Here is a 17,485-nt window from a genome sequence, read left to right as displayed (position 1 = left end):
TATTTTATTTTATTTTATTTTATTTTATTTTATTTTATTTTATTTTAGTGTTTATTTTTTGGCTCTGGGTAAAGCAAGATAGAAATGATTGTTAAAGAGGGATTAAAGTAGTCCTCTGATAATAAAGGGTATTATCCTTGTCATTAATATTATTTTAGCTATTTTAGCTCAGTGGTATAAAATGACTCAAGAGGTACTTTAGTGACTTTTCGAGGACACACAGTTTGTTGCTTGAAGAGAGAAAGATTTAACAGTGAAATGTGGGAAGTCTAATATTCATACCAAGACTGAACAGATTCGTATCATTTACTCTCTGCTGTCACCTTAGTAACTTTATTTGCTCGTCTTTTTATTTTTTTTATTTATTTTTTTTACATTTTATTTATTTTTGAGAAACAGAGTGAGACAAAGTGTGAGTGGGGGAGGGGCAGAGAGAGAAGGAGACAGAATCTGAAGCAGGCTCCAGGCTCTGAGCAAGCAGTCAGCACAGAGCCTGATGTGGGGCTTGAACCCACAAACTGTGAGATCATGACCTGAGCCGAAGTCGGATGCTCCACCGACTGAGCCACCCAGGCACCCCTGCTCAAGTCTTTTTAAGTCCTTCAGTTCTGCCCGTAGCCTTATGTAAACATAGGATTTACATACAGGTCTTTGCCACAACCGGATAAATGACATATATATCTAGGTATACAAAATCATGTAGGCGGGCGTGGATTCTTACTAGAGTTTTCTAGTGGATATAAGTGTTTTGCTTAGTTCTGTGATACTCGTACCATCCATGGAAGAGCTTCATACTCTGGAAACATGAGGCATTGACACCGAAACAGAAAATGACAGGTAGTATTTCCACTCATTTCAGAGCGAAGGCTTTTTTTTGTTAGTTAAAGGGTTAAAAGTTAAAGGAAACTTCTGCATTTGTACCATAACTTTCAACCTTTCTACTAGTTGGCTTGATTTTCCCTGTCTTTGTAGATGACTATGTATCATTGGATCAACAAAAAATTCAGTGAGTTTTGCTTCTGGATATGGTTTGACTTTATTCCCTTCTAAATTGCTTAGTTGTTTGGATGTTCTAGAAACATGGCTTATAACTTAGACTTAAATTCAACACAGCTTATAGGAAGCACACAGACATGACTTTGAAAGGATAATAGTATGGCCCAAAACAAGAACAGCACTCAGTCAAGAACTAAACAACTCTCACATCAAAACACTTGTGCCCAGGTAGTGGTCTAGAACTATGGTCTAGAATTATGGTCTAGACCATAGTGGTCTAGAATTATGACCTTTATAGAGCAAGCTCAGACTGGATGAGGAAGACTCACCTGGAGGTTGGAGTTGTCATAATTCACTTGGGCACAGGGCTTTAACACTCCCCTGTGTTAGGGAGAGAAGGATCTGAACCATTCTCTGAAGTTCTATCTAATATGACTATGGCTTCTTTCCATTTCCCTTAACTCTTTGCGGGGCACTGTGTCTTTCCAGGTTCCACCGTTTGGCATCCCGACTGTAAGCAATCTACCAAGACGGAGGAAAAGCTGCGGGTAAGGAGACCATTAGAGCTGTAATGCCAGCTGCATTTATTGGCCGTCAGTGTCACAGTCACTAGTTTTCAGGGCTGGAATTTGGGGGAAATTACTTTCTCATGATCTTTTTTTTTTTTTTTTAATTTTTTTTTCAACATTTATTTATTTTTGGGACAGAGAGAGACAGAGCATGAACGGGGGAGGGGCAGAGAGAGAGGGAGACACAGAATAGGAAACAGGCTCCAGGCTCTGAGCCATCAGCCCAGAGCCCGACGCGGGGCCCGAACTCACAGACCGCGAGATCGTGACCTGGCTGAAGTCGGACGCTTAACCGACTGCGCCACCCAGGCGCCCCTCTCATGATCTTTTTTTTCTCTCATTAACAAACCAAGCTGAAAGACCATTTAGCCAGAGAAGGAAGTTCCCTTCCCTCCTCCGTTAAATCGATTGTGGTTTTTATTCCAAACGCTCGTGCTGGGGAGAAAGTAAGCCTTGCCTCACTAGTCAGGTTCGTAGGAAAGCATTCAAGGGAAAAATCAAACCATACGCACGTGAAAAAATGATTCATCCAGTTCTAGGCCCAACATCTGGTGACCTCACCAGACTTTTTTTGTACTTCGGTCCATAATGTACGACCTCAACCCAAATTCTGCATCCGTGCTTAGCTCCTGGTGCATTTTACTGACCTCTTAAATCCAAATTCACCAAGGGGCCTCTGTCTCCAGAAGCTGACGGCTTGTCGGATAAAACCTTTGGGGAAATAATGATGAGCCCAGAAGTGTGAGTGTGAATAAGCATCCTGGATGGTCTTGTAACTTAACTCTTAGGGGACATCAGAATGGTTTAGTAACTATCCCTGAACACTAAGCACACGGGCAAAAGGGTAGACCCTCTTCATCTCTCCCTTCTAGAACCTTTTCCCGGGCTTGCTCAAGCCTGACAACACCTCTAGGTGACACTATTTTATCTGCTTCAGAAGCAAAGAGCTGTGCACACGTGTAAGGCATCATCATTATCTGTAGCCTGTTCGGAGGCCCCTAGTTTTTTCCCCTGGCCTGTGAGATATTTCCTGAGTAATAATCACACTGGATCCCAGTCCACAGCCTCCTGGTTTAGCCAACCCTTGGAAAAACTAGTTTCTGCTCCACTTGGCATCTCAGGGAAAATAATGGTCTGAATTGCTGTTGGAAGCCAAACTCTAGCGTGTGGTGTCACGTCTTCTTGAATTGCCATTAGTAGGCATCGGCAGCTATGTATTGTAATCCCATCAGCATCATACTTTTATGGAGGAGAACAAAAAAAAAAAAAAAACCCACCTTTTCTCAGAATAACTGAGTAAAAACCAGACAAACTGAAAAAGAATTTGTCCACCAATCCCAGGATGGCATTGGTCTCTGTTTCTACAAAACAACTCCAGCTTGAACACGTGCGTGTAACCCTCAAGTCCATCGACCAGGCTGATGCCCGCTGGAATGGTCACCCATGTTGGGCACCAGAGTCTGCGAGTTTGGAGGAACCATGGATGCTTTGGAAATGGGTTATCTTTATAAAATCCTAGACCGTTAAAGATAGTTATTGTCACTTTTATCGTAAGAATGTAAAATTCATAGCATAGCTTGGGGCTGCTGCCCAGAAACCACCCAAGTAGCTAGTGACTTTATGCCATCTCTACAGTGTTATTTTCAGTTTTTTGAATAATCATTTTTACTTCATCCCTGATGAACTCTTTTGGGACATGAGGAGAAGAATGTTAATGAGACCAGAGTACATGGAGTGTGTGTCTTTTCTCTGTAAGGATTGCTTGAGTTTGCAGATAGTGTTGCTAAAATAATATTAAAAAAAAAAAAAGAAAGAAAAAGAAAAAAACACTCTTGATTGCATCTTGATAGAACTCTCTGTATAAGCTTATGAAAACAACTAGGGAAATATTTCTACTCGTTCTGGCCAAGAAGAGCTATTAGTTTTTCTTCCTTTAGTAAAGTTTTCCAGAAAATTCCAAAATGTTTCTCCTAAAGCCAACATTCAACCACTTGGGCGGTCAGGCCAGCCCTCAGCTCGCTCACCTTTGGGAAGCTCAGTAGTGCGAAGGATGGAGCATTCCAGAGGGGAGGAGGTCCCTGTGTGCCCGGAGTGGGGTACTTGCTGACTGACGCTCTTGGGGCTGAAAGGGGAATCAGTTTTTGAATAAGGGAGTAAACGTTGTGCTCTCTTAAGGGTGTGTCTACAAATCACAGACCTTGAGCCAAGATCTCCAAGCCTTTCACAGGGTGTCACATCAGTGCAGTTACCATAGCAAAATGAAAATGTTTTAAGACTCTTTCTGCCACCCCACTGAGTAATCCACATTCTTGGTATTTAAGAACTCACAGGGCGTTTGTAATGACAGATTCTAAAAGACATCTGCAGTGGCTCCACTGGTTTCTTACTCTTCATATATAAAAATGTCTCAGCCAAAATAAATGGAAAGAAATCATGGGAAGTTAGAATGTGGGTAAATAAACTGTAACTTGAAGGCCAGTTAATATGCTTTTACACATGCCCCCCCCCAACACACACACACACGCGCACACACACACACACACACACGCGCGCGCCCCCAACTCTAAAGTGATGCCACTTGATGTTTAGTATCAAATTTGTTTTCCCAAAGGTTTTGTGTTGTGTTGTTTTTTTGTACAGTGTTTCTAAATGGAGGATATTTCTTTGTTCATTCTTTCCTTTTCTCGTGTTTTGTGGCAGCCGCCAAACATTCATCGTTCTTCATCCGATTTCTTTTATCCCAAAAGTCTGGTTCGACGCACAGGACGGTCTCCGTGTCTGCAGGTTGGCACTGTGTCTAAGGCTGAGGCTTAGAGCCGCTGTCCTGGCCCCAGGCTTCTGTGGCTTGCCGTCCTCGTGCTACTCGTCCCACATAACTTCTCCGGCTCCTGCAGAGGCAGATGCTTTTTCTCACCCCACAGAGTGCATCTCACATTCCGATTCTGGCTGTTTTCTTCTGTCATTGTTGTTTTCATTTAGAGTGCTGGCTAAAGCGTCACCTTCATGAAAGCGAGCACATTAGCAGCTCCCCTTTGGGTCCCGGGTTCACACATTTGTTCGTTGAACAAATGTTTGCCAGGCACCCAGGTATACTTAGTGCTGGGCTGGATGCTGGTGAATAGCAGGGAAGACAGATACGTCGTTATAAAATGGTATAGAAGCACATCACCTAGACCAAGGAATGCCGGGTGAGAGAAAGGGTCCCAAGGGGCACTCCCTGGGAACAGTGGTCCTTGAGTTGGATTTTGGAGCCTGGATGGACATGATGAGAAAGGGGTGGGGGTGCTGAGGGGGATCGCAGAAGCATGGAACTAGGGGAACACAATGCTTGGGTAGGGAGTGGTTCATCTCAAGAAAGCAGCAGGGAAGTGGAGAAAGGACACAAGAGACCAGGCACCTACTCTGCAAAGGCCAAAGGATTTAAATGTACTCTATTTGCTCTCCCTAAGAATCCCTGGGAGGTAGCTATCCTCACTCCCATTTTACAGATGGAGAGACTGAGACCGATCACAGTTAGGTACTTTCCCCAGAGTTACACCACCGGTCAGGGGTAGAGCTGAGATTGGAAGCCGGGTCTCTGAGCCCGTAACTCATGCTCTTTCCAGCACACCACCGGGCATCAGAGAGGAAGTCAGGAAAGCAGAAGGAGAGGAGCATTACACACGGACTAAGTCCGCTGGGGGTAGGAAGGAGACCAGCATGCCCCGCAGGACGACGCAGAAGCAAGGCGAGAGCTCAGCCAGCCCTCCAGATGAGCAGTGAGGCAGGAGACTGTGCTTCCTGCACACACACACACAATATCTTCCGTGGGGGTCTTGAGAACCCACTGAAAGCTGTGAAATGATAATAACTTTCCACAATCCTCTCTCTGCCCAGATGAAACCCAGTTTGTAGCTCTGCTAACAGTTCAGGGTTACACTAGAGCATTTTAGCCTGGGCTCCGTGTATGCCTCCCAGAACGGCACTAAGGCTGAGAGGTGTTGCTCAGCCTGCTTTTATTAAAAGTTTACCTTCTTTTATTAAACGGTTTGGAAGATAGTTAGAAGCATATATTTTTAGAGTGGAAAGAAACCTTTTAGACATCAACCCCCTCAGTTTCCTCATCTATAGAAGGAGGTCAGCCCAAGGCTCCCCGGGCATCAGCTGGCAAGATTTAACTGCAGGTTCCAGGCCTCGGCTACGTGGTGTTGGCCCATGATACCGGCTTGCTCTCCAACTTGCATTTGTCACGTGATCTTCATTCTGTCTTAAAGCTTCAGCTCCGGTAGCAGGGTCTTCACACGCAATGAAGTTATAGTCTCATGAATCCAGCACAACAGCCAAAGATTGCCCCCCACTGCAAATAGTACCTCCGTTTGGCAAGAAGTTGCTTTTTCAACGGTTTGGGGGTCTTTTTCCCAAAAGTATACGTTATAACTCAAGTAGGATTCTATTTTGGTAGCCTAAGGCTATAGCCAAATGATGCATTTTCACGACTTGAACAAAAATACCATCGTCAAGTGTGAAATTCTTGGTTTGCTCCTGACCCTTAAATTTTAAAGATGGGGCGCATCGTAAGCAGTGGTGAGTTAGAGGAGAGAGAGAGCTCTGTTTTTAATAACCACTCTCTTCCTATCCTGTTCAAAAGGGACATCTGATTCCCATTATCCAGCCATGAATCTCAATGAAGTCAGCTTGAGCTCCATCACAGAAAGTTGTAAACAGCTTGGGACCTGGCAAAGAAATAGGCCATTTGACAAGGTCTCCCTTCACCCATTGGCCACTGAGGAACAGCTCACCAGCACTTTGAAGAAGCCTGGAAACTCAAGTCACACAGATATGTTGATCTTTTAGATGCCTCATACAAGCGGCTCATTTCACCAAGTAATATCAAACCTTTTTAGTTATTAGGTAAACCAACTGTACTCCTACAGGATAGTCAGCACCCTGTGCCCCGGGAGGAAATTTATAGGAGGAAAGACATTTCATTATTTATATAATAATGAATTGTTATATTCATTATTGTTCCTTCTTTCCTCATGCTGAGGTATAGGCAAAAGAAAATGATGAAAAGAAAATTACCTAAGGAAAACATGTTCCAGTCTTACTTACTTGGAAAAGTTTTATATGAATAGCAAATTTTGTCTATAGGTAAAACTCAGTACTAACCTTTGTAATGTCTGCTGTAATTCATTATAGACAAAGCACATGATATTCCCAGGACTCAGTTTGTAATAATCTGGAGTGGATCATTTGCTATATTCTTAAAAGGAGCTTCTCTGATGTGCCTTTGGAGACTAATGCATGAACTGACTGCCGTACAAAATGGGCATGAGATTTTTGTCTTTTGAAACTAACATTCACTAGCATAACGTATGCACCTGCAAACCTATAATATACCAAACATGTACCGTGTGTGTATATTTTTTTAAAAAGAGCTAATTAGAATCTGTACATATATCTCAAAGGGATAATGTTGGTTTTTGTCTTATTAGCATCACTACAATAACATACCGCCTCAGGCGTTCCAGGCTTTCACTTTATTCGAATATTTCCTTCTTCTTTGGTGTGTTTTTATAATTCATGAGTATGTTTAGGGGCTATGACTTATAGCAAAAAGACATTGAGGCTCTTGGCCGTAGTAAAGGCTGATGGCATTTGTCACACTGCAGAGAAGGGAATGTGTGCCCACGAGTCCTTCCTGCTTCCTCTGAAACATAAAGCTCCTTTCTCCAAAGGAGTTCATTTCACCCTTTCTTGACTTAGCAGTGAATGCTCAATGTGTGTAGATTTTAAAAGTTTTCCTTCTTCTGCAGCTGTTATCACCACCTTGTCTAGCGAACTGGGACAAAAACCCAAGGCAGGTACTGTCAATCACAGCAGCACTTCGTATAAGGTGGCAGTCACCTTATATCATTAGTTGTCCCCTAGGCGTTCATAAACTCTTTCCCTTCTGGCTGCCAGTTGCCTGTACTTTCTCTCCCTTCTTAGAGCATGGCTTTGGGGGAATGCAAAGTAGATGGGTAGTCGTGGCACCCCTGCTCCTGCTGAAAGGGGGGGGGGGAGGGCAGGGAAGCAGAGAGCTTTTCCAGCACCCCCCAACTGAGAGGGGACCAGACATTATGGTGGCCCATAATGAAAGCAAGTGGAAAATATAATTTCTCTGCTTCTTCACCAGGCAGAGCTCTGGTAAGTGTTTCATAGTCAGTAGAATGATGAGAGCTGGATGGGAACATAAAAAGATGTCTTCGGGGTGATTTTCACTTTGTGACTGTGCCTTTTAATGGTAGGACAGATGGACCAAGTCAAGGCATAGAGGAAAAGTCAGCTGCAAGGTAGTTAGAGGGCTTTTAAAGAAGATTTCATGCAGAAAACAAAAAGATGGGTGTTTTCAAAAGACGTGTATTTACTATAAGTGATCAAAGGCCGTGGGGTTTTTCTCTTCCCCATTGGAATGAACTACTAGTCTTCTGGTGAGACTTCTCTTGGTTGATTTTTTTTTTTTTTGAGAAAAATGAAAAACTATTTTGAAATCAAAAGTGAGTCCCTGAACATGTGCTGGGGAAATAAATGTAGGTCATATGGACCCTTTGCTTGCTGAGTATGTGTGGACAACCACGTACAATAGAAGGTTCTCAGTGAAGTTCCTTTCCTTCTGTAGCCAAAATAAAGATTCAATTATTTGCCTAATTTTATTAGAAAAATCCTTTGAGACATCACAGCCAGTCTATAATCCTTTCTCTATCTACTGTCCCTTCTCCACTCTCACCTTGCCTTTTTTTTTTCCAAAGATGGCATTAAAAAAAAAAGAACCGAATTTTCCCACTGTGCTTTCAAATTGGGTTTTTCCATAAGGCATGAAGGAAAAGGTGCTTAAAGGAAAATAAGTAAATTGCATCAGCTTCTAATAGCTTAATCACAGATCCTGCTTCCTTCCTCTGTAGGACAGAAATGGGCATACCTTTGAGGATAAACATTTGAAATGAACTTCATTTATAATACAGCTGACTCTGGAAGAGCGTAGGTTTGAACTGCATGGGCACACTCATACACTTTTTTAATGCATAAATATGCTGCAGCACAGTAAATGTATTTTCTCTTCTTTGGGATTTTCTTAATTATGTTTCTTTAGCTTACTTTCTTGTATGAATATAGTATGTGATACATATGACATACAAAACATGTCGTATTCAACTGTTGACGTTCTCAGTAAAGCTTCCTGCTCAACAGTAGGCTATTGGTAATTAAGTTTTGGAGGAGTCAAAGGCTACACGTGGATTTTCCACCGCACAGTGGGTCGATGCTGTGAACCTGGGCACTGTTCAAGGGAGAGCAGTATAGGCAAGAGAGTACTTCAGTTCCTCATAACTCTCCTAGAGGCTTACAAAGCCTGCTGACCCATTGGGCTACTGTTTAGTAATTGCTGGGTCACTGTTGTTAACCTGGATACCAGAACAGGTTGAAATAGTAACGTAGGTTAAATAATTGCATATAAGGATCATCTGTGGAAATGGGGATCCTCTTGTAAAACTTTGCTGTAGCCCAGCACGGTGACACTAGGGTTCTCTTCCAGGTAAAGAAGAAACCGTCAGCGGGATTTGAGAGAGGGAAAGCGTGGTGGTTAAGTTGTTGCTGTTCAGGTGAAATGAGTTTCAATTAGAGTAGATTTGGGCTGCTCTATTAGAAGATAGCTGTGTGCCTTTTGAACCTGCCTCGGCCGTCAGAGATGCCCAGCAAGTTATTTATCGGTTAATCCGGGGGCAAAATACAGCTGAAAGAATAAAAGCGTTTCATGTTTTTCTTTTTTTAACATTTATTTATTTTTGGGAGACAGAGTGCAAGTGGGAGAGGGGGAGAGAGAGAGAGAGAGAGAGAGAGAGAGAGAGAGAGAGAGAGAGAGAAAGGGAGACACAGAATCAGAAATAGGCTCCCAGGCTCCGAGCTGTCAGCACAGAGCCCGACGTGGGATTAGAACTCACTCACTGTGCGATCATGACCTGAGCCAAAATCGGACACTTAACTGAGCCGCACAAGCACCCCAAAAGGGCTTCTTTTAAAAATAAAGATGTTCATTTAAAAAGTTCAACCATGGGGCGCCTGGGTGGCGCAGTCGGTTGAGCGTCCGACTTCAGCCAGGTCACGATCTCACGGTCCGTGGGTTCGAGCCCCGCGTCGGGCTCTGGGCTGATGGCTCAGAGCCTGGAACCTGCTTCCGATTCTGTGTCTCCCTCTCTCTCTGCCCCTCCCCCGTTCATGCTCTGTCTCTCTCTGTCCCAAAAATAAATAAAAACGTTGAAAAAAAAAATTAAAAAGTTCAACCTGTTTCAAACTCGAGACATTTAGCACTGAAATGGAAAATTCCAACTATTTAAGATTAAAAGACCCCCTGTAAAAACACCCAAAACAATAGTTCAGTTTTAAAAAACCAATCTTATTATCTTCGTAAAGGAGGGACCTCTAACCTCCGCTGGTGGAGCACGTACGCTTCAGGAGCCGTTAGGAACTGTGGCAAAACAGGCAAGAATCCACGTGTGCTGTTTAAGCCTCGAGCATAGTTGAAGAAGCCGCAAACCAAGAACCGTTCCGGCAGATAAGACAGGCCTGTGCAAGGTCTTTGCCATCAGGCATGGAAGGGGCATTGATCGGTAAAGCTGAGACCTAAGCAGGAAGTCACCATCGCGGAAGGATGTACAGTCACTTCACAGAGCTCTCAGAAAAGGGGAAGGGCATTTGTCAGTTTGACTGTTCGTCCGACATACTTCACACATCGGAGTTCTGATGGGAAAGTATGCAAGTGCAGTAGCCGTAGACAGCTCTAGAGACATCTGGTCCATGTAGCTCACATTTGAAAGGACTAGTCTATCGTGAAGAGCAAAACAGGCAGTGCTCTCCTAAACTGTGTGAGATGAACTGACTTAGGAAATCCAGTCTAATGTCCGATGTCCGGAAAATGCTGAAAGTGGGTAATTGCCGTATGCTGGGCAGGGTGTTTGAAGCTTTATAGCTATTGATTCCTTTGTCCCTCTATTAGGCGTTAGTACCCTCTCCTCCATTCTATAAATGAGAAGCTGAAGCTCAGGAAAGTCCAAAGAAAAATAGAGAGAACGCGAGAAAGGAAAGAAAAAGGAACACTCCCCTGATGTCACACAAGTAGGGAAGCCAGGATTTGAACCAAATTTCTTGACCCAAAACCAGCCTTTTCACCCCCCTGTCCTGTACTACACAGAGTTGTGTTTTCTCCCGTTATTTCATTTTAGACAGGAAAACAGAAGGAAGAAGGGCCATTGTAAGAAAAGAAGGATGTAACTCAACCCATAAGCAGGATTCCTATGGAAATAGAGTTTACAGGAAGGTTAGGAGACCAGAACGAAGCAAAAGCAGCAACAGTAAATGCAATGAAACAAGGAGAAGTTTCTGAACCTCCAGGAGACATCTTGAGCATTTCCCAGTGCTAGATGGTCTGAAGGTACTCAAGGAAGATTGGTCTCTCCACAAGAGCCAGAACATCATTGGATTTGGCGAATAGCCGAACTGGTTTTGAACCCTGTCTGCCTATAAAAATCTAAAATATGTATTTTAGAATCAGAGAACCCAGGGTAGGTGTATGCCAGATGGAGGTGGTTCAGATCTGAAAACCCCGAAGAATGAAATGGGACTTGACGGGAATTCAGATAGACCGACAACCCTTCAAACCTTGAGCTCCGCCATATTAATGGTGCAAATGAACCAGCCGAATGCTTCAGAGGGAACCTGCACAACTCAGGTTCCCTAATCTGGTGAAGAAGGACGGAAAGAGAGCCTGAACGGAAACAGGCTGGTTCGGCCAAGGGACCTTTCTCTTCCATGGAGTTCCTTGTCCTGGAAGAGAGCATTACAGACCCCGTCCGGGGCATGTGTTCACGTGGCTCTCCAGCGACATTCCTCTCCGTATGTGCAGTACACGAGGGAGCAAGATACCTCAGAGCCACCCCCAGGTGCATCGCTACGGGAAAGGCAGAAAGTGTCCCCTGACCCATGTTTGGCAGAGATAGGGTGACTGACATGGGCGAGACCCCAAAGCTCAGCGTGTTCCTTGGCTGTTCACACAATGTCCTAATTGTTAATGAAAACAATACTTTGTCATAGCAACGCCAGTAGACTGAAGACGTCTGGCTGTCCCATACTGCACCCTCTCCTGTCGCACCCCGACACGGTGAGCCACAGCAGGGTTCCTCTGGCGTTAATGGCAATGAAAACATTTTCAGTTGGCAGACTCTTCTGGTAGTTGATCTCCAGTTTTTTTCTGTTTTTTTCTCATCTGTCCCATAGCTGTGTTAATGAGAAATAAATGGCGGCATTTACCTTCCAATAGGGGGGAGACTGTAGTGCAGGGGCTAAGAGCTTGGGCTCCATCTCTAGGGTGTCTGGCTTCATATCCGGACTCTTGAGGACTTGTGGAGCCTGGGGCCTGCGTCCTTCTTCCTCATCTGCAAAACAGATGTCTTCCTCAAGGGGTTATGGAGGAGACTGAAGTGAGATCAAGCCTGGGAGATGGTCTGCACGGAGCCTGCCACATAGTAAGCAGACGACCCACGTTAGCTCCTGTTAATATTCTTGGGTGGTTACTTACCAGGTTTCATTCTGATATTGAGTTGGCACGTCTTGGCTCCCGGCCACTTGAAGCTGAAGGGCTACCTCTAGTGAACAGTTCCCCCACAGAGAGGCATCCTGGCTCAGCTTTATTAAGGGGTGGCCTCTCTTTTTAAAGAAGGGCGACGCTTTGGTTGAGTCACCCTTACATTTCATTGGGAAGCAGATCGAGGAACTGGGCTTCTTGAGTAGCGTTGTTATGTGAATCCTTCCTTTCTCTGTATACTTAGTATTGAGAATTTCCTCGTTATCGAGATAGGCACGTGATTTGAAAATTGAAGTCTAGGAGGAAGGTAGTTGTATGTGGCAGGTTTGGGGGAAGGGGACCAGAAGCAGTGGGCCAGTGCACAATGTGATTTCTCCAACCCCTCTCCACCCTGTGTATCTCAAAGACATGAGAACGATATTTCACACCCCTCAAGTGAATTCTATTAGAGTCTAATCACTGCCTGACTTGAATTGGCCGGCTGGGTTTGCTCTCATTATTTCAGACGTGAATTACGTAGTGATGCAACATCCTTATTTTTAGAGGAGGTTTTTGGCTCAGTTACACTCATGTTCAAGGTGACAAATATCAGTAGAAACAGTACCGACGAGGAAAAATCCCATTTCTAATGTAGAACTGCAAATTTTCATCTCCAAGAAGTATCTGTACAGAGGGCAACAAGTCTTTCAAGACTAGTCCTTGGGTTTTCTTTGCAGAGCTTTCCAGAATGTGCTGGGCAGGGTGGGAGGCAGTTAACCCTACTTTATACATTTCCAGCCCACTACTGTCACCACCCCTCACTCTCAGGGTCCTCAAGGCATATATTATAAAGTCTGGTTTCTTTTCTCTTTCTGAGTGGCCAGCCACTAGCCTTACCTCAGTGACTCAGTGACTGTGGGGATAGGCTGGAGTCACGGAATTAACGTGAGTCAAGTGTCCACAAACAGTGTTTACAGACAACAAATTCTGGCTCATTCCCTCAACTAATATTTACGCCTTCCACTTACCTGCATGAAACATTAGGCATGTCCTGTGAGGTCAGAGGTGGTGACTAAAGTTCATAAGGAAAATACACATGATCCAGAAAACCAACCAACCCACCAGCAAAAAACATGGGCATTATAAATTGTATTCATGAAGGAAAACTAAGAGTGACACTGAGAGAAGATAAGGGTAACCATTCTGGATTGAGAGATCAGGGAGGGCTTCTTTGAGGAGGTGATATTTAAAGCCAAGACTGAAGGAGGAAAAAAAAAAATCCAGTAACACTGGGGCTCAGAGCATTTCAGGCAGAGGGAAGAGCTGAGATAAGAACCCTGAAGCAGGGACGTGCACCCTGTTCCATGAGTGATGGTGGGTAGTGAGTGAGAAAGGGGAGAGGAAGGCAGAAACAAAACCCCGAGGCCCTGGGAGGTGTGACTTTATTCTAAATGGTTGCTGAAGCCAAAAACAGGGTAGTAACCATCTAAACCCTGTTTTTAAAAGAGTTCTCTGGCCCTTGGGCTCCAGGGGATTTGAAGAGGGCAAGAACAAAGGCAGGAAACCTGCCGAGAAGGCCATTGGAATCGTCCAGATGAGCGGAGGTGGTGACTGGGGCTGGGGTTGTGGCAACAGAGGTGGAGGGAAACGTGTGTGCCGGACGGTAGAGCCAGAAGGCATTGGAGGGGACCAGGAAGAGACGGTAAAAGGAAGAGTCCCCAAATGCATTTTCAAGGCTGATTGCACAGCCAGTTCTCCTTTTTCTGTCTTTCTAGGTTATATTTTCCCTTCTTCAGAATAGTCACAAATCTTTTTTTAGCCAGCTTAGTGTTCAGTAAATGCTAGGGATGCAGGCCAGTCTTGATTCTGAAGCCATGGTGTGAAATCTTACAAGGTGCCGTTTACTTTACAGCCTACCAGGACTTCCTCTGAAAGCATTTATTCTAGACCAGGTTCCAGTATCCCTGGCTCCCCAGGTCATACCATCTATGTAAGTATTTGCTTCTGGAAAAGATGCTTCCGGGGCAGGTAAAGTAGCAGATTGTGATAGTGGAGGCGGTAATCCAAAATAGAATAATTGGAAATGACTTCTGTTTCTGTGATGAGATCCAGTTTTCATTTTTGAAGGTCAGCCTTCTCAATCATGTTTTCCTTCGGGTAATTAAATTGATATGCGAATGTGGCCATCAATGTCAGTGACCCATAAAATGCAACAATGCTGTGCAGGAGTTTAAACATTGCTGTGCCTAAGTGGGGTATAGATACTTGGGGATTAATTATACCTTCCAGAATGCTGATACTGAGTATTCTTAAATTCTGCCGCAAAGGTATTTAAATATTTAGTTGATCAAATATGCAGTTCTTGTTTTTAGCCATCTGGGAGGATTTGTTTTGACCATCTGTTTGAGCTTTTCCTTCTCTGTAATAAATTTAGGAAAATTATCCTGAAGGTTTTTAGGCTTTTCTACTTGGTTTATTCTGCAGAGACTTTTTCCTAAGCTTCTGATGACTTAAAAAAAAAAAAAGTGATTAATATATGGTATAAATTGGCAACTTTCTAAAGCAGAATGCTTTTGTTTTTAAAACTAAGCAAAATGTTTTGGGTTTTGTTTATTTTTAAGGTCTTCACCTTTGGAGCAGGATGTGAAATGTACTAACAATAGTTCCCCAAAGAAATGAGACCGAAGAAGAATTTTTCTTTCTGTTTAACTTTGCCAGGCAAAGGTGGACAATGAAATCCTGGATTATAAGGATTTAGCAGCCATTCCCAAGGTCAAGGCAATATATGATATCGAACGTCCAGATCTTATTACCTATGAGCCTTTCTACACTTCGGGCTATGAGGACAAACAGGAGAGGCAGAGCCTGGGAGAGGTAATAAATTCTAGAAGCTGTGAGTTATACAACAACCTCTCTTTTATCACGTGTGTAAGAAAAACTGATTGGAATCAAAATAAGGCCAGAGGGTCCTTTGGACTGCCCATTATTTACAGACTTCCCTACCAGCTTTGAGGTACCCAAAAACCTATCACACCATCCCTGGGCTCAGGAGGTGACAGAGGAGTGAAAGAGTAGGCCAGCCAGAGAAAACAGTGAAGGTTGAATAAGCGTTAGTACTAGGTTGTGGGATAGCAGAACGGGCAGGCTGGGAAGGAAGTCAAAGTTGTCAGGGGAGAATCTGTGAGCTGGGCAGACGGAATAATGGAGGGAGAGTCTTCTGGGGTCTCGATCTGGGGACAAACTGAAGTCTCTTCACGGGGATCATGAGGAAAGAGAACACACACCCTAAATTATGACAGCTACAGTCTGCAGCACCTCAAGACAGTTAGAATGTGCAAGAACAGGAAGAGTAGAGAGTTGGAGACCGCGGTATGGCACAGTGAGGTGAGCCAGGGTTCTGGAATCAAATTACCTGGGATCGACCTGGGAACTCCCACATGCTGCTTGTATGACTTTGGCCGTGTAACCACCATTCTGACCCCTAGTTTGTTCATCTATAAAACAGGATGACAGAATTCACCTCATAGGATGTTAGTAAGGATTAAATAAACTGTCTGTTAAAGGTTAATATCTATATAATAACTAGATAATTTATTATCTATTAAAACTAATCCATATAAACTCATCTATTAAAGCACTTGGCCGAGCCAGACTCCTGGTAAATGTTCAGCAAGTGACAGCTACAACTGAAGTCGTTACCTGTGGCCTTGGGGCTTATTCATGCTCTCCCAACATCAATGGTCCAGAGGCTGGAGCACAGCCTCTCAGCCCCTTAGGGTCCTTCCCATCCCTTCCCAGGGTTGGGGGCTCCCGGCCCTCACCTCCTGCCTGAGTCATGTGGGCTCTGGTCTGTTTCCTCTGGCATTTTCAACTTGATCTAAACTTGTTTCCCTTTTTATTTTGAAAATTGGAATCATCTGTAGACTCTTTTGAGTCCAATCAGAGAGATGTTGCCCGAGTACCGAACTGAAATTAGCTGTTCAACCAAGGTTAAAACAGACCGTAAACTATTTAACAGCACACGGCACTTTGAGATCTTAGATGAAAAAAAGCCGTGAAAGCACGGTGATTCTGTTTAATTTGTTCTCAGTCATATCCATATAGAGTATTTGTTTTATACCGATGCTTATATGTATTCATAACTGTAATATATCTTGCTCTTTTTATTTACTTATGTTTCAGTTTGGGTTTTATTCCAGAGCATAGCTCGGCCTTGAAATGGCCCCCGGGGCAGGAGGGGTATCCATTTTCGTGTAGTTCCCCCTAGTGGTCACATGTCTGTAACTGCATCTACAGCTGTTCAAATGCAGGTTGATTGGCCTGCGTTGTTCAGTTCCCACTGGCCCCTGGAGAGTTGCATAGGGGGATAAAGGAAAAAGGAAAGTTCCTGAACAGAGTGCGCAGGAGCTGGTCCTGGAGCAAGTGGATGAGAATTTGCTAATATTCAAGTCAGATAAGTGGGGGGAGGTGAGTTGTATTACGGCGTTTTAGGTTTTGGGGGTATGTGTGTGTGTGTTTCCCAGCGGTTCCGTTTTGAGCAGTAAAACATCAAGCGCTAAAAGTTTGGGCTTTGAAGCGCACATTTTAGGGTTTCAAGTCAGACTCCGATATTTACTAACCGTACGACTTTGGGAAAAGTACGTGTTTCAGTGTCATGTGTAAACTCAAGATAGTAATTAATACCTGCCTCAGAGACTTCTGTGAGGATTAAGTGAAATATTTCGATTAGAGCAGTACCCGGCACGTACGTGCTCGACAGAAATGCTGGCTTCTCTCATAGCGGGGAGCTCAGCATCGATACTGTCCTTACCTAGTGTGGTGACCTGTGCGTTTCTCTGAGGACCGAATCTCGGTGGGAGGATGGCCCCGGATCAGAAATCAGACATATTTGGGAACTCTTCCCCAACACATGAAATCTTGCGACTTAGAAAACTTGACAAGCTATGTGATTATTTATTCCTTTAGTTGTTATTAACACGTTTCCCAAAGAATCCCTATGGTGCCAATTTAGAAGCACCGGAGGAATGAACTTGACATTCTGTGTAGCCATTTGTGCCTTCAGAAGGCATGAGTAGGGAAGATCCAGAAGCCTCTGTCAGCAGGGTCAGGCCTGGCTCCTGCCCTCACGGGGCCCATTCTCACCCAGCTAAGACGCCCCAGGGATAGGCTGTCGCTGTAGCCGAGACCGTGGGGCTCGAAGAATCTTACAGCGCAAGAGAGCCCAAGTGCTTTTTGCGAACTGGGCGTAAGAGGCAAATTCTGAAGCTGAGAAGTCCACCACTGGCCAGGTGCTTCGTTTACATTTCATTCTATTTGAATACTTTTGGCATTTTAATTGTAAACATTT

At 44.1% G+C, this 17,485-nt stretch overlaps 1 protein-coding gene across 26 annotated transcripts in view; it reads left to right on the top strand.

The window, feature by feature from the left end:
• Positions 1-17,485, top strand: part of ABLIM1 (actin binding LIM protein 1) — a 219,703-nt gene that overhangs the window by 168,473 nt on the left and 33,745 nt on the right. For 12 of the 26 annotated variants that reach the window (XM_040486541.1, XM_040486558.1, XM_040486532.1 and 9 more), the window contains exons 8-12: positions 1,486-1,544; positions 4,266-4,349; positions 7,361-7,408; positions 14,051-14,128; positions 14,857-15,012. In XM_040486541.1, the coding sequence (XP_040342475.1) occupies positions 1,486-1,544; positions 4,266-4,349; positions 7,361-7,408; positions 14,051-14,128; positions 14,857-15,012 (425 nt within the window). The remainder of the gene's footprint in view (positions 1-1,485; positions 1,545-4,265; positions 4,350-7,360; positions 7,409-14,050; positions 14,129-14,856; positions 15,013-17,485) is intronic. The other 14 variants (XM_040486550.1, XM_040486537.1, XM_040486547.1 and 11 more) reach the window with 3 other exon arrangements.

Source organism: Herpailurus yagouaroundi, unplaced genomic scaffold (genome assembly GCF_014898765.1).
Source record: "Herpailurus yagouaroundi ecotype Mexico unplaced genomic scaffold, PumYag 163, whole genome shotgun sequence".
Taxonomy (NCBI): Eukaryota; Metazoa; Chordata; class Mammalia; order Carnivora; family Felidae; genus Herpailurus; species Herpailurus yagouaroundi.
The sequence above is the reverse complement of the archived record's forward strand: the minus strand, read 5'-3'. Positions and strand labels throughout refer to the sequence as shown.